Below are 22,853 nucleotides of genomic sequence, written 5' to 3'. Positions count from 1 at the left end.
CACCTCATTCTACAAAGAATAACGCCTTTTGTCAACAGAGTTCTGCATCTACACTGTCCTTTGTGTCTACATTATCACGTGGCTTGCTTTGTCGACAGAACTGGCTGTAGTTTAGACGCTCTCCGTCAACAGCTTTGTTCACAGTATCTGTCGACAAAACCTCTGTGGACAAAAGCCTGTAGTCTAGACGTACCCTAAATGTACTGAAGCAAGTGGAGCCCAGTAGTTATGTGAGTTATGTTTGTGTCCCATGGAAGAGGTGTCCACATTCATTCAATCAACAGCAAGTTTTGGAGACATTGAATGGATTGATGATTTTAGGCAGATCTCATACTAGATGGCTGAAGAAAGCATTTACCACTCTGCTCCTGAATCCTTATTTATTTAAGAGCAAGTTAGATAGACTTCAGGGATGGTCTAGATGGTACTGTGTCCTGCCATAAGTATCTGACGACCTTGCTTTTAGAACAAAAAGATTTATTACCATTCACATCTGGATGGATAAGGACATACCAATATTAAATCCAGAGAGTAGTTCAAATTGTGAAAAAGTTAACTTTTCTTTTGAAGCACTTAAATATTCTTCCTTTCTTGCACAAATCACTAGTGCGAAACTTCTGGCTCTTAAAATAAATTCAAATTTTCTTGGACTCATTTACAAATGAAAAACAAACAGTTAAGAGTTATAGGTAAAACATGATTTATTACATTGTGTACAAAACTAGATTCAAAACAAGCAGTGTGATATCACATATTTTGTATTTTGTCTGTACATTGCACAGTTGGCAAATGATCTCCAAAAACTTTGATCACTTGTTATTTTTTCCTGTCAGCACCCCTTCCCTCCTCTGTAATTACTCCTAATTTACAATGGTATAAAAAGGTAGCTTCTTGCAGAATTCATGTCACTATGGGGTTAGTCAGCAGGAGGAGCTCCAGATCAACAACCCACCTGCTGGTATAAAGAATTTCCAGCTCAGCCTCAGTTACTAGAACAATACAGTACCACCACTATATCAGAGACCTAGCAACACAGGGTATTCATTTTCTGAATTAAAGTCCAGTAACATATCTTTTTTGGATGTCTAAAAGTCTGTCTGCAAGTTTAACAGAAAAACTTAAAACTGAAATAAAAATGAAGACTGGGGCTACCACTGGGGGAAAAAAACCATCATTCTTTAGCAGCCACTGAACAATCTCCCATACTATTTAGGATACCTTTAAACAGATTTGATGTGGTTAATAAAATACCTTTTAAGAAAAATAAATATTTTGCATAATGTACAGAGGATGGTTTCCTTCATAACAAAGTTCAGACAGACAGACAATCACAACTCTATTATTTTATTCACAAACTCACAATGACTAATGCTGACTTGATAATTGACTTCATAAATATCAAGGAGTCCAAAAAGGTATCAGATGATTAAGTTCTTGGAAAATGGTTGCATCAAATGAATAAAGGATTAAGACAAATTGTTTTTGGTAACTCTAAGACTAGCACTTTCAATTACTCTCCCCCCCAAGTCCCAACAGTTTGAATGAAATGTCAAATCAGTACAAAATGGACTTACAGGCAGGACTAAACATGTATTTCTTCTTGGATTTAGAAGAGTCTCTTACAGGCATCTCTATAGAATGTGTCGTCTTTGGAGATGTTTATTCCTCGTCAGTTCATTTCTGCACACAAATGATACGTGGAATTTGTTCAATTTTCCCCTTCCTCCTAGACTTCCCTTTTAACTATGAAATACATTAAAAAAGATATTGCACAGGAAGAATACTACTACTGCATGATTCTTTACAAAAATAAAAAAAACAAAAACAAGGCTATTGCACATCTTAAAATTTGAAGAGATCAATGAAGTGTTGAGGAGAAACTGGCATGAAGCAGGTGTCTGGATCATTGGCTGTGCAGGGATGTCCTGTATCCTAGAGAAATTAAAAGGTATGATAAGGTTATTTTCTCCTTAAACAAACAAACAAACAACCTCACAAAAAAAAAAAAAAAAGCTGCCAAGCACTGATTTTGGAAGAAAAAGCTGCAAGAATTCACATTGGTTTTTAAGTCACTGGCCTTTTGGCACTGTGGTTCAAGACCTATGAGGCCCTTAAAAAGAAAAAACTGCCTAGGACACACAGGCTATGTCTACACTACAGGGTTTTTGTGCAAAAATCAGCTGTTTTTGAAAAACAAAACAAAACAAAAAAAAAACACACCAGCGGAGTGTCCACACCTTAAGCGTGTTTTTGTGCAAGAAAATTGACAGAACAGAGGGCTTTTTTGCTGATAGAGTTATTCCTCTCCCCACGAGGAATAACTCCTTTTTGCACTACAGCTCTTGCGCAAAAAGGCAGGTGTGGACATGCTGGAGGGGTTTTTGCACAAGAAATCCCTATTGAAAAAAGCACAGGTGCTCTGATGGCCATTCTCTGATGGCCATGAGAGCTTTCTTGTGCAAGAGTGTCCATGCAGTGCACATGCTTTCTTGTACAAACGCGCATCGCTTTTGTGATGCACTTTGAGATTCGGATGCACTTTTGCGCAAGAACTCTTCTGCAAAAGGCTTCTTGTGCAAAAACCCTGCAGTGTAGACAAAACCATAGTTACTTAGAGAGTAAAGCTCCTTGTACACATGGGTTCACCATGCCTATGTAGCAACAAGTTCTGATTGAGGTTTCTAGATGCTACTGGGATACAAACAAGTAGTAATAGCAGAGATGATGTACCAGATGTAGCAGAAGTAGTTTATGATCTTAGATCCTTACTCTAATTTTGCCTGGCTTTAGACCTTAAGGAAAATATGGGCCTTTATGATGGAAATTAATGTGGAAGGATGGTGCTGGAGGAGTGAATTCTAGAATATAGTGATGGCCCTTCATGAAGAGGAGAATAGTATGGAAAGTAGGGGGTTGCAAGATTGGTGGCATGAAAAGAGAGAATGGGGAATACAATAAGTAATTAAATCTATAGACAAACTGTTGGACAGGACTCTGAATCTCGAGGGGGAGGGTGGGCAAGGCAAACCCAGTGGAGTAATTCAAAAAGGGAAATTATATAGTTTGATCCACCAGCAAGGAGTATAATTTTGGCAGAGAGGGTACACAAGTAAACGGGAGAAGAACTTTATTTAGAGTTTCAGGATTGGATACTATACGTTACAATGTTAGTTTTACACACACATACATATGGTTAATGCTGTTAAGGCAAAATGGCTGGAGAAAGGAATCGGAGAAGAAAAATGGTTGGGACAACTAAATAAAAGTAGCAGCATTTACATTCTACCAAACCAAATGAGCAATTGTTTATTTGATTTGGCTGGTGGAGAAATATTCTTGGAGAATTATACAGTAGCACATTTTCTGTTTCTTTTATCTTCTCTATACAACTGTTTTTTCCTCTGTCTTTTCTCATTTTAGTGTTAACTGTGCACTCAGCAAGGCAGTCTCTACAACACATGTGGTTAAATATGAACAAATAAAGACTGGAGACATCTGTTTGTTTTCCTTTTTTCCTACTGTTTCACCCCCATGCTTTCTTCTTCTTGTATTAACTCACACTTGTGAGTTGCATTTTTTTTAAAAGGAGGAAAGGAGTAATGTGGAACTTTTGTACAGCAGCGGAATATGCTGTACAATTAGATTCTCCTTCTGCAGTGTGCTCCATTTCAAAAGTGCTTCAGTCCTTCCTCTTTTGCAAGGGAGGAAGTAGTCAAGTCACTGAAGTGTACTTCATATTGTTCCTCAGATTAGTTAAGAAGATAGGGCAGGGAACTCATAGCTCTTCCCCTGTACACATACCATGGAGTAGAACCACCAGTTACAATGTAGTTCTTGTGTTGGAGCTAGCTATATTTGTGATTGGGGGTGGGGGGTACATATCAAGAGGCTCACAAGGTAGTGGGGACTGCCACATATATCAATTTGGGAGAAACTATCAAGGAGTACATACTGCGTGTCATTTATAAATTTCAATAGCATTACTTTTGAGTTTTAAAGATTTAACACTCTTAATGCTTAAGCAGTAAACTGTGGACAAAGAGCTTCGTTACAATTTATGCGGTCACAGGAGGCGAAAGCAGCTACTTTTATGGCTGATCCCCATGCTGTTTCTAATTCATAGCCAACAAGCTGGCTCTAAATTTTCTCCATTTCAACATCTCCTTTATCTTCTGAGAATTTACTTTCAGGAAAATGGCAATGCCTTGATGTAAGTATACCAACACGTACACTTCTGAGTAGTTTAAGAACTTCCCTGCTGTGGTTATTTTACTGTTTTGTCACATTTCACTATACCAATGTACAATGGAACAGCATTCAGAAGGAATGTGAGACGATGTGTTTTAAAGATATATTCACCAAAATTCACATATCTTGCAAATATCCAACCATATACTAAGCATACATACAATGCTAGTCATACCCTCATTATTTTCAATGATTAATCAAGTCTAAAATATTCTAGCAAAGACTTGTTTGTATACATTTAGCACTTTAAAATACAGGCAGTCCCCGGGTTACGTACAAGATAGGGACTGTAGGTTTGTTCTTAAGTTGAATCTGTAAGTCGGAACTGGCATCCAGATTCAGCCGCTGCTGAAACTGATCAATTTCAACAGCGGCTGAATCTGGACACCAGTTCCACTTACATACAGATTCAACTTAAGAACCCCAGGTGTCCCCAAGTCAGCTGCTGCTGAAACTGATCAGCAGCTGATTCCAGGAAGCCCAGGGCAGAGCAACTCTGCCTCTGGCTTCCTGTAGTCAGCCGCTGGTCAGTTTCAGCAGCGGCTGACTTGGGGACGCCTGGGGCAGAGCAGCTCGGGTGCTGCCAGGTTGGTCCAGTAGCGCGAAGGAGCGGTGCTGCGGGACCAACCGTCAGTGCCCCACCTGCTCTACCACAGGCCCCCAGCTTTGCTCCACGTCTCCCTGGTCTGCTGGGGGGGGGGGGAGCACTAGCTGCGTCCCCCCCAGCAGACCAGGGAGACGTGGAGCAAAGTGGCGGAGGACCCGGGCCGGACCGCGGCGCTTCCAGATCAGCGCCGCGGTCCGGCCCGGGTCCTCCACGGCTTTGCTCAGCGTCTCCCTGGTCTGCAGACCAGGGAGATGCTGAGCAAAGCCGCGGAGGACCCGGCCGGACCCGCGGCACTTCCAGCTGATCTGGAAGCGGCCGCGGGTCCGGCCGCGGGTCCTCCGCCACTTTGCTCCCCGTCTCCCTGGTCTGCTGGCTCAGCCAGCAGACCAGGGAAACGGGGAGCAGCTTTTCTCGTCCCGGAGGAGGTGGGCGGCGGGACCAGGCATCCCGCCGCTCCAGTCCTCCGGGGCAAGAAATCCCCGTTCGTAACTGCGGATCCGACATAAGTCGGATCCGCGTAACTCGGGGACTGCCTGTACACGCTTTCGTAACAGTGGACCTCTTCATTCTTGCCACAGAGAGACATCTGTTGTACTGTATTTTCCCCTAGTTCCTCCCCCCTCCAAAAACAACTTCCCTAAACACTCAAAAGAATGGCAACAAAGCAATCCTCTAACACTGCACTGGACCTTGTTCTAGGCAGAGCACTTGTAATAGGAGTGAGGAGAATGTAATTTGCATCCATCCAATTCTCTTTTCCTGAACATGTAGCCAATTGTGACCCTGGAACAATGATTGACAGAGCACTAGTTGCTTTTGGACACAGCATTTTCATCTCTGACTTATGATCAATACTGGACTAGTCAAGGTTTAAATTGGTGACCTCAAGTTGAAAGGCTCCATCAATGCTTTCCCATTGACTCATGTTGAACAAAGTGCTCTTTGGGCACTGTGCTAAGAAATTAACTAAGATATGAAAATTATATTCAGCAATGACCAGTAGGTTCAACAGTAACATATATTTACAGTGGTGTGGCCCAAAATGCATTCATTCTTATGTGGGTATATTTATTCTTGCTTTCAAACTGATGTTACTGAGAGCCTATCCTCAGCATGAGGCTTTTGTATTGCTGAAAACATTTAGGATTTGAGTTAATTGTATGATGTAATGCGCACATCTCATTACCTATAACAACCATTATTGAACCAAAATGCTACAGGTGCAGCGAGCTCAAAGTCTTTAACAAGTCTGGATAGTGAGTTTAGTAAATATCTTAAAAATAATCACTCAGAAAGTCATGGACAGCATCTGCTTTTTAATGTACTTGCTATGTGCAACCACAAGGAAGGCTCAAAAGGTGGTGAATACACATTAAAGAAGTCGCACAGCCTCTACCATTAATGTTACACACTATTTCCGGCAATGAAGTATTCCATGACGACATTTCAATAGGTGGGAGGGAGGGAAGAGAGAGAAAGGAACTGTATTTCACAGAAAGCAAGAGCTTAAATGGAAGCTCTGAATTCCTTAAAAACTAGATATGGAAGCACGTATGGCATCCCTGATATAGGATGTTCCAAGACTACTGCAATACATTGGCACAATAAGGTGAGCTAAGGATGAAATATTCATTTTAAACGGGGGACTTTAATTTCTATTGGGGCCCATGAAACTTTAGAAAGGAAGAGTCTCACACTATAAAAAAAAAATACCCTACTCTGGATTTAAAGGAAAAAAATAATAAATGAGATTTTAAAACAAAAGATCTATTTATGTTCCTTCTTTGCTAGCAGCCTGAAAATTAAGCCTGAGGGTATGTCTATACTACAGAGTTTTTTCGGAAAAAAATGGCCTTTTTAAAAAAAAACCTTAGTTCCATCCACACTGCAACCACTTTCTTTTGAAAGTGAATCGAAAGAAAAGAGGAGTTTCTCCCGACATTGGTAATCCTCATTCTATGGAGGAAGACGACTTTTTCCGAAAGAGCTCTTTCGGAAAAAGGCGTGTGTGGATGGGGAAGAGAGAGTTCTTTCAAAAGAAAAGGAAAGAGGAAAAAGCAAAGGTGCCCTGGTGGCCACTCTGTCCATAGTAATTACAGATTAAATGAGAGAGAGTATCCACACTGAATGGAGTGAATCTTTCGAAAAAGCAGATAGCTTTCTCAACGTGCTTTGGCAGTGTGGATGCTCTCTTTCGGAAGAACTTTTACCGGAAGGTCTCTTCTAGAAATGCTTCTTCTGAAATAAGCCTGCAGTGTGGACACAGCTTGATACTGAACATCTAACAATAAAGTCCCTAACTGAATTGGCTTCAGAGAGAGTGAAGAGAGAAGATGCCAAGGGTTCAGAACATATGAAAGCTGAACCTCACTTACTCTCTTGAAAAAGATTTTTACAGGGGTGGAGAACCTACTCCGCACCACAGGATGGAAAGCCCAAGTCTCCATGACTACTCTCCACCCCCCCCCCCCCATGCAGGACTGAAGCATGAGTGCAGGCTCATCCTGCTGCAGGAGTAGCCCCAACCTGGAACCCCCTCTTCCCATGGATCTGGAGCACAGTGGATAGCAAGTTGAATGTGAGTAGGGAAGCAAAACAAAAAAATCCTATCTTGGGAGCAAATGTATCATGAGGAAGCGTTTGTTTTTGCTTGTGTGGCCCCCTGATAGGTTTTCTGTGTGTGGCGGGGGGAGGGGGCAGTGCAGGGGGGAAGGTTCCCCACCTGTTTTGCAAACTACAGTGGCAGAGTAGTTTCTCTCCCTGGAAATCAGATACTGTAATCTACTAGCACCCAACTTCTCCCCACTGCCATCAGAACTCATTTCCCAGCTTCTGGGACCACTCCACCTTTAGAGACTTTCTAAATGTAATTTCAAGGCATAGCCTGCCAGGTGGTATCTGTATACCTCTTCATGACAGCAGGAAAACACCTTCCCAAGCTCTTCTCTTCAGTCAGGAAGAAAAGCCTGAAGAATCTCAATTACAATCCATTTTGGTTTTTTAAAATCTGGATTTTACTATAGGAGAACCTTATGGAGTTGAAGAGCTATATGAGGTTTTTTTTAGGTACAGCACTGCACATCAACTGGTGATTCTGAATGCTCCTGAGAATTATTTGTTTAAAAGTTTGCTCATGTATAATGATTCACTTCTAATCAAGTTTCAATAAATCTGTTTAATTAGATCAAAATAAATGTACATTAAAAGAAAATGTGTACTGTCTACAAGGAATACCTAATGACAAATATAAAATTGTATTCTTCCTCAAATTTCAGCTTAATTGCAAATTATGATGTCCCCATGACAACCCTGGGCCTATAGTGCTCTAATGTGTGTCTCATTGAGAAAGCAATGTGATAATTTCCTTTTCCTCCAATCACAAGAGGTATTTTTTTAAAAATTTGCTGTTTGGAAAAAGTATTCAAGTAAAACAGGTTATAGTGTAATTAAATTATTCAATGGAGTAAAAGCAATTTCAGTGCCTTTGTTTCATAATACAGAGAGAGAATTTTGTGATGTTTCCTTTATTGTTCTTAGATTTCAATATGGAATTTTATTCCATTAGAATGTGGAAACAATCATTAAATTGCCTACTTTTTGCAAAATCCATCCTTAGCGTAAGAGGGCATATAACCTTCTGAGTTTGACAGCAGCACCTGCTTAATTCAGCTAGCTGAATGTAGTCTTTTAAGTTGAAACAGTACAGTAGGGAACACTGCAATAAAAATAGCCATAACAACAAAGGGTGCAAAAGCAGAAGTTGAAAGATGTTAGTATCTAACAGTGTCAACAGCTGCAGGAATAGCTTGTTCTTAGCTGATCATGACAAACAAACAAATTACAAGTTTAACATCTTGTTCACTTCAACATTACAGAACCAGCACAGATTAAAGTAGGGATGAACCACACATGAAATACCTTGAGTAACAAAGCAAGGTGGTAGTCCTTTGGGATCATGAAGGAAGAAGCAGGAAGGAGTGCAATAAAGTAAGAGAGAGAAACATTAAGATTTATTGGAGTGGCTGTCATTTAGAGTAAGAAATTTAGTAATTATTAATTATTTGCCACAGGACTATTCTGCACTAGAGTATTTTAATCTGTTGGGAGACAAAGCCCACATAAGACAACATTAAAACTCGAGAAGTAAGAACAAGCACTAGATTGTACTATCTGTTCAAAATAACTTTTAGTCACTGCATAGTACTTCGATGATGTGCCTACCATTGAAAAAATTACTATTAAAGAGGGACAAATACTCCATCATTCATATCCATCTCTAGACCTGCTGAAATATATCATCCAGTTAGTGGAAGAAATTTACTCTCCTTGGTGACACCACATAGTAACATGGAAGATTTATGATATGAACAAAGTCATGCTCACAAAAATGCATCACCTAGTATTATATGTCAGCTTTTTTACTCCACTGAGTAATTACATATTTAGTCTATATTAAAAGTGAACAATCTTAAAAAAAAATCACTTCTCAAAATGTCAGTTAAGGTGATGAGTGTGCACCATAATAATTTCCTCTTAATATTTAAGAGTACAGGATGTTTTTATATCACCACACTTCCTATGAAATAGTTCATAATGGCTTCATTGCTGTATTTACGTTTCCTATGATTGTTTTATAGCAGGGGTTAGGAACATTTTTAGGGCCAGGGCCGCCGACCCACAGAAAAAAAAAATCAATTGGGGACCACACACACGCACACAAAAGAAGCAAACAACAACACACCTCCTCCCCTCACTGATGAGGCCCTTGACTGAGAAGTAGAAAGACACTCCCCATGTTCCTCTTGTACACCAAGGCCTAAGTGGGCCCTAGTAGATTTTGTGTGCTCCAGCCCCGCAGGGGAACAGTGGAGGGGAGGCGGCGGAGGGTTGGAGTGCTAACGTGTGCTCCCCAGTGCTGAGGGGGAGCCCTAAGCCTCAAGGGCAGGATCTAAGCAAGCCAAAGGCTCAATCTGGCCCCCAGGCCTTAAATTACCCCACCCTGTTTTAAAGGAACACAGTCCCCACCCCCAAAAAATATCCTACACACTGTTGTCTGAAGGTTTTTAAAAGCTATTATTGTTATAAAAACAGCAGATAAAATGACTAGTACTGAATGAATTACAAATGAAAACTGAGATCATTTTCTTTACTGTTTGTATTTGAAAACAATTTTATAGTCAATTTCACTAGTTCCATCTAGTCAAGCCAGCCTCCTTTATGTGTCTCTTGTGTGACAAAAACATCAAGATAGGAAAGCAACTATAAAACAAAAGTGGAGTGTCAAAATTTAACTTTTAAAATTTTACTAGCTTTCAAAATAATGATATCCAATTAAAAAACTCTCTTTATATTCTTCATAGTACGTATTAATAATATATAATTTAACAAAATATAAATGTCTTACCAGATTTCCACCTCTGCCCCAAAATTCAAAATTACTATTTTTCCTTTTAAAAAATACACAAATTATAAAATTACAGAATAATTTAGATTAGATTTGAAAGTATCCAAAAGAATTGTAGAGGGTCACATTTCAGTTGGGGAAAAAATACATGATAAGTACAGATACTACCTTGTACTGTATGCATTTTATTCACACCAAGTTAAGATCCAGTGTAGTACGTGGTTTTAACAGTTGTTTATTCCCATTAATATATTTAAATTAATATACCTCTTTTTCCAGTTAATATAGCTGTTTCCAAAGAGTGCATCATCTCAGAGATGACATGAACAGAGGTTTCATTTCTATTGGCTGAGTGCCCCTTTTTAGGGTTAAAAAGCTTATGAAAGGATCAGAGCAAGGAGGCAAGTCAGGCTCTATTGCTGATCAAGCCTTTGGCATCTCTGCCAACAAAGGTGCCAGGTATAGTGTAGAAATCAGTCTATTTAGAAATGAAGTTAACACCTCCAGTTATTTCAGCAATGTTAAACATTTGTTAAAAGACATGGATGTGGTTCATATTCTAATGTTGTGGATGAGATAAATTCTGTATTTTATCACTAATCTCAGAAGACACCCATGCTTATTCCACACCTGAAGTCATAATCATATTTGATATCATAATCAGTTGCTATGGAAGTGATCATGGTGTCAAAGATTACTGAATTTGCATCTGGAGTAATGAATTAATTATTCTGCACACATCACTTGTACTAGGTCCCTCAAAACAGCAGGCCCAAGAATGGTCATAGTACTGGAATGGTAATTCAGTCATTTGAGCATGCGTGCAACATGCTTCCAGTGACATGTGACCAGGACTTCATCACTAAAATTGGTCCTCTGGTTGCATCATTAGGTTCCCCAGTTTGGGCCAGGTACTGATAGGGAGTTCAGCATGAACACTGATCTATGCCCCCAGTAATTCAATAAATGGCTCTCTTCCCTCAGATTAATTACTGAACCAATAACCCACCACATTTGAAGGGGTGTGCGTGTATGTTCTGCTCAAGCTACCATCCTTTGGAAGATGTAAGTCAGATTCTGAGTCACTAACAATCTTGCTACAATTCCTACATAAAAAAAGTATTAACCTGAGTACACTGGCCATATTCCCAATTGAAGGAGTAAATAATAGAAGGTACACAATACACAGAAGATACCCAACTTTACAGCCCCTTTGCATTGGACACATTCTCCCAGCTTGACTGACATTAACAACTGCTTTGAGATTGCTCTAGTTCAGAACCTCAGTGACCACTGGTCCTGTGCATGCCATAAAGCTTATTTTTCATTCACAGATAGTAGGAAACCTACACAGATTTAGCCATGGTGTCCAGTGATTGGCACATCTGTCAACTTCAAACTTGACTATTGTAATTTTCTGCCTCCAAGGATGAAGCCATCGATTTTTTAAAAAAGCTACTACAGATTCAGAACACAGTAGAATGTGTGCTCAGCCACACCTGAGGCCTGATACTCTGCCTCCTGCTCTTGCTTCCCTTGGATTAAAGGTTTTCATCAAACATCTTGATGAGACTGTCACATACTACCTATAGGACCTCTCCCACCCAGAGGAGGCTGCGAAGGCTAGAACTATAACAGAGTTTAAAGAGAAGCTAGATAAATTCATGGAGGTTAGGTCCATAAAAGGCTATTAGCCCAGGGGTAGGAATGGTGTCCCTGGCCTCTGTTTGTCAGAGGCTAGAGATAGATGGCACGAGACAAACTGCTTGATCATTGTCTTCAGTCCACCCCCTCCAGGGCACTTGGTGCTGGCCACTGTTGGCAGACAGGCTACTGGGCTAAATGGACCTTTGGTCTGACCCAGTGCAGCCATTCTTATGGCCTCCCATGATAACCACATTCCACTGGAACTGGAAACATCAAAGCAAAACATGCAAGATGATGCATTGTGTGTCGTCCTCGCAGGTGAATTTTTAATCCGCTCCATCATAAAATACCAATAAACCTCAGTATCCTTTGAACAAAATACAACACCCTTCTTTGACCTAGTCACCATAAGATAACACAAGAATAAAAAGTCTCACCAAAAAGAGATTTAGTAGCACTAAGCCAAGCAGTTAAATCACTTTGCATACAGGAAAAAAAATAGTTCTCCTCTACAGGCAAACTTCAGTAATTACTTCTCTAGTCCGGCATCCTCTGGACCAGACCAGTGCCAAACAAGAATGTTTGCCAAACCACAGGAGGTCAATTTTGTTTTGCAGCATTACCAACACTTCCCCTGCTTACTGGGCTTTTAAAAGACACTTAAGGGTAAATCAGAGGTAAATAATCGCACAGAACACTGAGAACCAGGACTGATGGCAGTAAACAAATTTTATGGAACTGCAGAAAACTTGGTTACACCTATGATAAGTGGACATCTGGGTAACTAAAATCATGCTGGACCATGGATGTTGCTGGACCAGAGTGTGCCAGACTAGGAGAGGTTCAACCTGTATTTTAGCAAGTTGAACATTTGTCACATTCCCATATTTGCTTTTCCCAAGAGCCTGAAAACTAAAGCCACTCAGCTTAGTTTTTAAATTGTTCCCATCCGAAAGTTATAAAAATCCACCATCAGCCCAAACAAACAACTCACTTCTATATATGAAGTCCTGCAACTGCAAACACTGGTGCCAGTGCCACACAGAAATTATTGCTACCCTGTCTGGGAACTGATCTGCAGAGCAGCACTCAGTACTATAATAGGAGGAAGGACTGAATAAGTACATTTGCATGGAATACTCAACAATTCTTAGTATTTAGCTATTCTACCATGTGTGTGGCATTTCTGCTTCATCCTTGTGATCTCTGAACTTCAGTTTTAGTCTTTTAGGAATACCATGAACCTGGTCATTCCCAGCATTAAATGCACCATACCCCAAATCACAATAGGAGCAAACACTTGAATGGAGGCAAAAAGTCAATACCAGGCTATCCCTTTACACAGGAATACCTTTGACAACAAAGCCTTCAGACTTCAGAAATTAGAAAGAACTAAAATCCAACTCTCTCAACTACATGGTCATACAACCAGCTGCATTTTTCAGAGAGAAAGCTGTATCCTACAGAGTCTTTTTCAAGGGGCACTTATTCCCTAGCAAACCTTTATCAGACGTGCAAAAGCTATGTATTAATAAGACGTCCAGATTTTTTTTAAAAATCAGAAGCATATACTGGCTATGTAAATTTTTATATTGCCGATTTAATTACGGTTTGTGGCTACAGTCAAGATAATATGGATATTCAAATTCAGAATGACACGGTTCATACATTGTTATTGGCATGCATGCTATTACGCGTCATTGGACAAATTACAAAGCCACGCAGAACACCTATGGTCACACAGGAAGAATTATCTTCTTTGGGAGGAGAGGGCGGAAAGTGCAGACAAATTTGTATACAATCCTGCGTTCACATGTCTTTAGAATTTCAGAATCATATAAGTGGAAAAAACTCAATGTATTAAAGCAAAATGATTTCTAAGGAGAAGGCTTTTCAAGGTTTCCAAGCAACTCTTGCTTCTTTTTTGCCATTTGAAATCTTAATTTACAGTAGTCTTTGGCTTGCAAATTGCAGTCAAAGAGGCACTATAATCCACTTTTCCAACCATCGAACGTTCAACCAAAATAGGATTATGACTTCAGGTGAGTTAAGAAGCAGATTACCATAGAGAAACAAAAATCTTTCTTAAAGGGTGAATGTACTTATTTTTAAATAGCAAGATAAGGGAAACACAACATGCATGTATAGAAAGATGATTTCCAACACGTTCTTCAATGCTTTTCATGAGACAGTCATACATGATTTAGTAATCATGCTATAGAAATAATGTGCTAAGATGTGACTATTGATGCCTTTTTATTAGATGGCATAATGTGGAAGTTAATCCTCTGCCTGCCTCCCCATTGCTCCTGAGCACTTGTACATTACAGTTGTACTTAAACAAAAAGGCTGCTGGAAATGGGGGGAGTAACACCCTTCTCTTCCTTCTTTACAATGTACAAGCACAGAATATCAGTTACTGGTGCAGATGTTATCACTAAATATACTGCAGAACTGAACTTCTGAATTCTCATTTTGTCACTTTTGAATCCCTTTTTGGAACACCACCAAGCTACGTGACCACACAGCTTGATTTAAAGCCCGATTACTTTCCACTTAAGATGGCACACAATTATACAATTCTAGCATTTTCCCTGTCAACTATGTAGAGTTAGCTACTGAAAAAAAGTATTTTTTAATATTAAGTTACACATTTCCAGTTCTCACCTTCCAAAACAGAATACTACAATGTCGACAAAAATGCAGCGTGTCTCCATATTGTTCCTTTATGGGATAATATTTTTGAAGTGCAAAGTACATCAGCTTCCAGTCAATGTGACCTTTTTCTGACAGGATCAAATGCCTACAGAACTGGACATAAAATTAATATTTTTCTTTAAATTAGCAGAAAGTATTCAAGACAATAAAAACTAAAAGAATGGTTTAATATAGAATATTAGCACGAAAGAGTCCCAATTATAAAATATTTTTAACTCATACACAGCTTTATGGAGTATCAACTTGAAACTCCAAAAGCACAGTTTTAGAGACTCTCTGTAAAAGTACAGGCAAAGCAACAAAGGCTTTAGACCTTGTAAATGCAGTTGGAGACTACGTATTTTCCAAATTTAAGATATTTTACACAACTATTCTCAAAATTAAATAATGCTTTTCTTTAATTTTAAATGAATGCATACTGGGCTTACTTGCACATACTTTGTATATTTTTTTGGAAGCATGGTACAAAGCATGTGGATAAATGTACTGCCTAATTTTTCCAAGCAACAGTCCTTCAGATCCTTATACAGGTTAGGATTCCCTGGTCCAGGACCATCAGGATCTGAGCAGTCCCTAACAAGGGAGTTTGCTGGACCAGGGGAGGTCAAGACCTTAAGCTCTCCCGGCCAGTGCATTGACCCCAGCCTACTGGTGTGGCTCCTCTTTGGGTTACCGGCCCCATTTTGGGCAGCGGGACTCTCCATCCCCTGTTCAGGCTCTTCTTTGGGCTGATGGGATTCCGTTCCAGGCTGGTTTCACTTTGGCTATAGCAGGCCTCTGCGCCCCAGCTAGCAGGGCTCACTGCTCGCAATGCCACTGGCTACTTCTGTGGGTGGCAGTTCTCTGGTCTTATACATCAAATTCAAGGTGATCAACCCCATCCTGCCTACTTCTCAGCTATCATTCTTCTTATTCCTGCACATTTTTACCACATTACCCTCCTAACCTGGCCTTTGGATACTACCTATTCCCCTGCCTTTTCATCTTTTGCCAAGGTGCCACGTCAATGTGAGCTAATCACCATTTATTTATTAAATTAGTTAAGACCCACAATGAGCTCAATGTTGTATAGTCAATAAAATCATTCTTGCCCCCAAAGAGTTTACAGTCTAAAGACAGAGGAAATAAGCTCTGCCCCAGGCTTCCTGGAATCAGCCGCTCGTCAGTTTCAGCAGCGGCTAACTTGGTGACACCTGGGGTAGAGCAGCTGGGGTGCTGCCGGGTTGGTCCCTGCAGCGCTGAGGTGCGGCGCTGCGGGGACCTACCCGGCAGCGCCCCAGCTGCTCTGTCCCAGCCGTCCAAATTCAGCCACTGTTGAAACTGATCAGCGGCTAATTCCAGGAAGCCCAGGGCACAGCAACTCTGCCTCGGGCTTCCTGTAGTCAGCCGCTGGTCAGTTTCAGCAGCGGCTGAATCTGGACGCCAGTTCTGACTTACATACAAATTCAACTTAAGAACAAACCTACAGTCCCTATCTTGTACGTAACCCGGGGACTGCCTGTACAGGTTGAACCTCTTTAATCTGGCACACTCTGGTCCGGCAACATCCCCACTCTGACATGATTTTAGTTAGCCAGATGATCATTTGTCATGGCCGTGGCCAAGTTTCCTGTGGTCCTATAAAGTTTGTTCACAGCCACTAGTCCTGACTCTCAGTGCCCTATGCTCTTATTTAGCTCTGTGATGGATAGGAGGAGTTCTGACCAGCACTTGGGGACTAAAGAGTTAAACTCATGTAGCTAAGGATGTTGTTGGAAGAGAGCAAGAAGAACTAATGGGATACAATGCTGAAATTTAAAATTCAAATCATTCTCTCCCCCCCCCCCTGCCCCCAACTCCTGTCTTAAAACTTGCACAAAGAAAATGGCAGCAGGTATATATTTACACATTCAGGCAGGACTACAATGCCGCCAAGAAATTTGGGGCATGAAAGTGGACTGGGATATGAAGGGATCATGAGTAAATAAGGGAAAAGTGTATATTTAGTCACAATCAGGGTATTTTTCTTTGTTTTGGTTGTTTGGTTAAACTTCTGTGTGAATCTATCATGTATTCCCTCTCCCACTCGCCATATGTGAGCTACTGCTCAGATGTGTCATTTTTCTCTGTTTTAATCTGTTCTTTTCTCAGTTGCTCTGTACCATCTAGCAACAAGTATGCTTTATCATGTATATTTTCTTTTGTTAATAAAAAACACCTTTTCTAAGGCGATGATTTGATTCTTGTGTCCTGGAAAGTAACAGGAGTTCTGTGTGTTTGCCTGCCTAAACTGAGAGAGGTCAGCAATCATGGACACAGTTTATTTTCTGTGTTTTTTGTTTCTTTCCCCCCCCCCCCATAAGGGCAAAAGAGATTGGGGTACACCTTAGGAAGTATTCCAAGTGTTTCTCCCCCCTTTTTTTAGGGATTAAATCACTTGATGGTGGCAGCTACCTCACAAAGTCAGTGAAACCGTGACTCTGAGGAGTTTTTGTGAGCAGAGACTATAAAGGCAAGGTACTTAAGGTCTCTTGAGGGCCCCCACCTTCTGCACTCTGAGGGCCAGAGTGGAGAACAGCTCTGACAAGTTCTAATTTACCCCTAAACGTCTTTTAAGAGCCCAGCAAGCAGTGCAAATGTTGGTAATGTTGCTAGACAATACTGACCTTTGGTGGTTTGGCAAATTCTCTGGTTTGCCAGCGGTCAGGATCCAAGGGAGCCAGACTAGAGGGGTTCAACCAGTAATAATAATAATGTGGGATTATACTCAGAGAAAAGAACCTGGGTTACAATTGTATTAGCTCAGCCTAATGAGACGAGAACAACTTCTATTCAGCTCATCTGATTGATAGTTGCAGGAGTGCTACCTTGAATGCACCACTTTCAAATCTTCAGAAAGCAGGAACTTCCCCCAATCTCATGTCTGCTAGATCTCGAGAATCCCAGAATTACTTGCATAATGAAAAGTGTACACTATTTTGTATACATATTCAATATTTAAGAAATAATTTACTAGTGCAGTGTATAAATTCATGAATGGACAGCCACAAGGTTTTACACTGTTCTCCTCTTTGACTATTAAGGGTGGAAGTAGGGTTAATTTTGGTAAGTTGTGTCCAAGGCCTTAGAGTTCACCCAAGTTAGCAGAAAGAGGTACTCTGATTCACTTCCAACCTGTACTTAGATTTTCTTGACAGTTGTTTGGAAAAACAGATCTTCAATAGTTAGCCTTGCATGTTAAAAGGTAGCAGTGTACGTGTACACATATACACCTACTAATGGGTGTTTCAAGAATGGGTAGGTTAATGCCACGGGATCTCAATGTTATTAGGTGAACTCTGAAACTACTGCAGGCCTGATAAAAGTTACTTGTATACCCCTCCCTCCCAAAAAAAGAAAATCTACACAAAATAGTCAGGCAGAGAAATGTAATCTAGGAGTTCATGGCTATTTGTGGAATGAATGAACCATCTTAGCTTGAAGCACCTTGGCATCTAACATACATATAACAAAGCTTTAAGACTCAGATTTGCCACAATTGGCAGGAAGGATGGAAAATATGAAGGAGAGCAAAAGCTTAGTGTAGACGTTGCCTACACTACCTCTCCATCCCTCCCACGCATAGGAAACATCCAGATGACATCTCTTGGGATGATTTACAAAGCACAATTCTCGCAGAAATCAATAGAAACCAAGGGTAGACACCACCTCTGAAAAAGTATTTTCTTGTTACTCATAGTGCCATAGTTCAACATTAAAGCAAGAGAAATGTCACAGAGGAATTTATACTGAGATCATCTACATTCAGTGTGACAAAACAGTATTAGATTACATACACACACCTCCCTCTCTCTCTCTCTCTCTCTCTCTCTCTCTCATTACCTGTTTTTCTGCAAAATGGTACTGGCAAAGTTTTTTCCACAAATGCCTGTCTTCACTGAGCATGTATAGTGTTGGGGTCACTTGACCTAGTGTAATAATATCCCAGCCATCTGAGAATCTGTATAAAATGTTATTCAGCATATGCAGAGGGAGGTCGCTGAGTGTGAGACCGTTGCTGACTTGCTGAAAAATAAGAATTAACTTTTAACTGCATGGAATTATTAGTTTAATTTATAAATACAGATTTCAATTTTACATTTACACCAATAAAGCTACCTCACTTTTTTTCCCCCTCAGCTTTTAGAATTATATTTTTTTATAATTTATAATTACATAAAAACAGCCATACTGGGTCAGATCAAAGGTCCAGCTAGCCCAGCATCCTGTCTTCTGACAGTAGCCAATGCGAGGTGCTCCAGAGGGCATGAACACAACAGGCATTCATCAGGTGATTCCTCTTCTATAACCCATTTCAAGCCTCTGAGAAACTATTTCTACCCAGCCTGGTTGATGAACCTATCCCTCCATGAATTGATCTAGTTATTTTTGAACCCTGCTAAAGGCTTGGTCTTCACAACATCCTCTGGCAAGGAGATCCACAGGTTGTACATTGCGTAAAGAAATACTTTTGTTTTTTTTAAAACCTGCTACCTATTAATTTAAATGATATAATTTTAAATTGTGTGCGTGCTCCCTGAAAAAATTTGCACATGAGTATTTTTGCTAGTTTGATATTTTGATCATTTTATTTTCAGTATTTGTTAAGATTATTCTGCAAGTTTGTTGTTTAATTTTCAATAACACAAGGAACAGAAGTTGAATAATGTGATTTTGCAGCTCTTAGTTCTTCTCGTGTAAAGTGAGTGATAATTCTGAGAATGTAAAGTTATGATTTTGATGCAAAAGCTTTGGAAATTAAAAGCAAATTAATTCAAGGATTACAAAATTATCCAAAAATATGGAATCTGAAAGTTAGTTAAAAGTTACATACAACAGCATAGTATAAATTGTGTATATTATTTTGAGTTTAGGATGTTGTGTATACACACTCTTATTCTATTAAGCAGGATGTGCAATAGATTTGGAATGTAAGAGTTGGAGGGAAGAGAGTAAGACAAATCCCACCTCTGTAGAGAGCTCCCCAACAGATGAAATACTGCCACTGTCACACTTACAGGAGATCAGAATATACAGTGGGTGACCAAAAGGAGTCCTCTTTTATAGTCTCTGTGCAGCAGAACCTAAGGTGGGGGCTAGGGAGAGTCTCTTCCTTGCAGTAGGGGAATGTAAAAAGTACTTCTCACTTTCCTCTATTTGAATTTATTTGAACTTAATGGAAGAGCGCTATCCCTCCAGGATTTAAATTTCCCACTTTTAATTTGCATAATGGCAGCCGCATTTGTTTCCAACACGGGGCTTTTTGATAGAAAAACAGCAGTTTAAACGGGGATCTTTCGAAAATAAAACCCTTTTTTGAAAGATCCCTGTTTAAACTGCCATTTTTCTATCAAAAAGCACCGTGTTGGAAAACCCCCCGCGGCTGCCACTATGCAAATGAAGTGCGGGAAATTTAAATCCCAGCTTCATTTGCCATTTTGAAGTGTCTAATTTACATCCCTTTTTTGAGAAAAGGGATGTAGTCTAGACACAGCCTAAAAGACACTGTTAGGGCTCTACACTCTACCCAGAGCTCAAAATAAATTACGCAATTTTTTATTTTGAGTTAATTTTGAAATAGCTTATTTCAAAATTTGATGCTGTCTACACAGTGCCAAATTTCAAAATAGAACGCTATTCTGAAACATCCCTTACTTCACGCAGAATGAGATTTGCAGGGACGTCGGACTAGCAAGTCTGTTATATTTTGAAATAACGGGCTTGCTCAAAAGACACGGAACAGCTATTTCAGGATACTGACAGTATCCCGAAATAACTCCGCAGCGTAGACGAGCCTTAGGGACTATATAGAGCTAGCATTGCTGTCAGTTGTTTGTGCAAGAGAGATAACAGTGGCCTCACTGAGTAGACCTGATCAGATGTGAAGGAGAGCCTATGCATCATTCTCTTCAATGGTATTATAACAGCTGCACTTCTTAGGATGGCTGGATATAATAGACAGCTCTAGTTTAATGCCATAATTTAGTTCATTAAACTCATTTAGTTTTGCTTACAGAATATAACTTTCTGTAGTGATATCTTGCATAGAGTTTGAGAGAGATCACACTTAGGCATCTGTGAACATAATGATTCCAATCTTGCATTTGTAACACATACCTAAAGCGAAAGCACTCTAGTGGCAGATACAAAGAAAACAAATCAAACAACTGTCATTTGTCAAGCCACGATGGTGTTTTGGTTTGTTGGCCACATGACATCTTCAATGCTGAATGTCCCATTTCTTCAGAGTGATCTATCTTCTATTTCAAAATTTGTTGTGATTCATTCAGGGCAGAATGATAAAGTCAAAAGTTAAAGAAAAAAATTCCCCTGCTGCTCCCTACCAAGTAAGCAAATTTGCATATTAGATAATCAGTTATATTAGTTTATTGCTGCCAAGATCTTTTGACTTTGCTTCAGGGTAGATTTAAATGATTAAGATATAATATGCTTTGCGCTGGTACTTTTTAGTTATTTTCCTAAAAAAAGGTCTATTTTTTATTGGTTGTTGACATGTTGATTTGCAATTAAATATAGACTTTACACTAAATGCAGTACTTCTTTTTGCTAACCAGGAGAGAGACACTGCATCTATATTCATGTATTTAAACAATTAGATATCTTAATATACATTCAGTCTTAATTTGTATATGTTTAATATTAGAAAATGGAGAATGATATGTTTCTCATTTACTAGGTAAGCAGGGGGCTAAGTACTCTGCCTTGAGTTAAACTTGTGCACACCAGAGAGAGGAGGGGGCTAGCAGATGCAAGAGACAGGAAACAGGTAAAAATATTTGGGAATCTCTCTCCTAGGGTATGTCTAAACTGCATTCCTTTTTCGATAAAGGGATGTAAATTAGACATATCGAAATTGTAAATGAAGCCGGGATTTGAATTTCCTGCACTTCATTTGCGTAATGGCATCCACGGCATTTTTTTGAAAAGCCGCTTTTCAAAAAACAAAACAAAACACAAAACCACCACACACCACTGTCAAGACAGGAATCTTTCAACAGAAATGCCTCATTTTGAAAGATCCTGTAAACCAGCAGCTTTTCGAAAAAAGCCACAGCCACCATTCTGCGCATGCACAGATCGCCCAAACCCGGCTCTTCCGGGTTGTAATCTACTCACCACGAGCAAGTAGGTTACATAGATTGTTGAGCCCTGATTATGCAAATGAAGCATAGGAAATTCAAATCCCGGCTTCATTTATAATTTCGATTTGTCTAATTTACGTCCCTTTATTGAAAAAGAAATGTAGGTTTAGACATACCCCTAGTCTACAGCTGACTGCCTCTCCTTTCTTCTTTACCCCCAAGTCTCTCAATACCTCTGCTTGCTTGCTCTCCTAACCTTCTGCCCCCCCATCTTGTACTGTATGCTTTAAAAAAAAGTTGTAACCATATCCAAACTTTTAAAGCTTCCAGGAATCCACGAGTTACCTATTTTCATGGCTGGCTGGCAAAGTTTTGGAATCATTACTTCAATTATCTTTTTTTAGTCCATCTCTAATCTTGGATTTCAGGTCTGAGTTTCCTTAGTAAGAGAATTATTATATCTAAATAGTCAGAGTAAGGCCAACTGAGAGCTATCAGTTTTGAAATTTATGATTGGACTATCAGAAAATTTAGTCTCTGAACATCTGTCATGAGTCTGTTAATGTGTGTTGCTAAAGTTTAAAGTTACTGTGGTCCTCACCACAAAAAAGAGGATAAAATACTGAGTGTAAAACAATCCTGAACTTTAATTTTATACCTGTATGAAATACTGTGTACAAAATGACTAATGAATTAAAAATAGCTTTAGACATTTAAAACTTTGCTTCTATGCAAACCAAAAGGCAGTATTCAAAGCACCTTCTTCCTCTTTCCCAATACTGATTTAACAAACTTAATATACCTTGTTCATCTGAAGATTTTTTAGCTGTTGTTGCCACGTAAGGATAGTTTCTAATCGGCAAATCCAAATATTGATGTTCCCGACCAATACAGATTTCCCTACTCCCCTAATAAGTATACAGAGGGTAGAACTCAAATCCTGAAGAAGATCTTTGATTAAGCGTGGATTATGTTGGTCTTCCAAAACTAGAAAAAAAAAGAATGAGAGATACTGTTGATTTTTTAGATTTAACACCAAACTGACATTCCCCTACCTGAGCTAACTCAAAACTACAGCCGAGCAGTGGGTTCACTTACAAGCTGCATG

General features: G+C 39.7%; 1 protein-coding gene across 8 annotated transcripts in view; it reads right to left on the bottom strand.

Annotated features, from left to right (window-relative positions):
* Positions 1 to 683: 683 nt before the first annotated feature.
* The window catches only part of FBXO25 (F-box protein 25), a 61,847-nt gene continuing 39,677 nt past the window's right edge, over positions 684 to 22,853 (bottom strand). For 5 of the 8 annotated variants that reach the window (XM_006130970.5, XM_025188608.3, XM_025188607.3 and 2 more), the window contains 5 exons: positions 22,548 to 22,732; positions 18,486 to 18,668; positions 14,574 to 14,717; positions 8,774 to 8,800; positions 684 to 1,932 (listed from right to left, as the gene is read on the bottom strand). In XM_006130970.5, the coding sequence (XP_006131032.1) occupies positions 1,843 to 1,932; positions 8,774 to 8,800; positions 14,574 to 14,717; positions 18,486 to 18,668; positions 22,548 to 22,732 (629 nt within the window). In that variant the 3' untranslated portion in view covers positions 684 to 1,842. Of the gene's footprint in view, positions 1,933 to 8,773; positions 8,801 to 9,992; positions 10,115 to 14,573; positions 14,718 to 18,485; positions 18,669 to 22,547; positions 22,733 to 22,853 lie in introns of those variants that run through there. The other 3 variants (XM_089777068.1, XM_025188609.3, XM_089777070.1) reach the window with 3 other exon arrangements.

This window comes from Pelodiscus sinensis, chromosome 3, assembly GCF_052426305.1.
Source record: "Pelodiscus sinensis isolate ZL-2025 chromosome 3, ASM5242630v1, whole genome shotgun sequence".
Taxonomy (NCBI): Eukaryota; Metazoa; Chordata; order Testudines; family Trionychidae; genus Pelodiscus; species Pelodiscus sinensis.
This window is presented reverse-complemented; position numbering and strand designations above follow the sequence as displayed.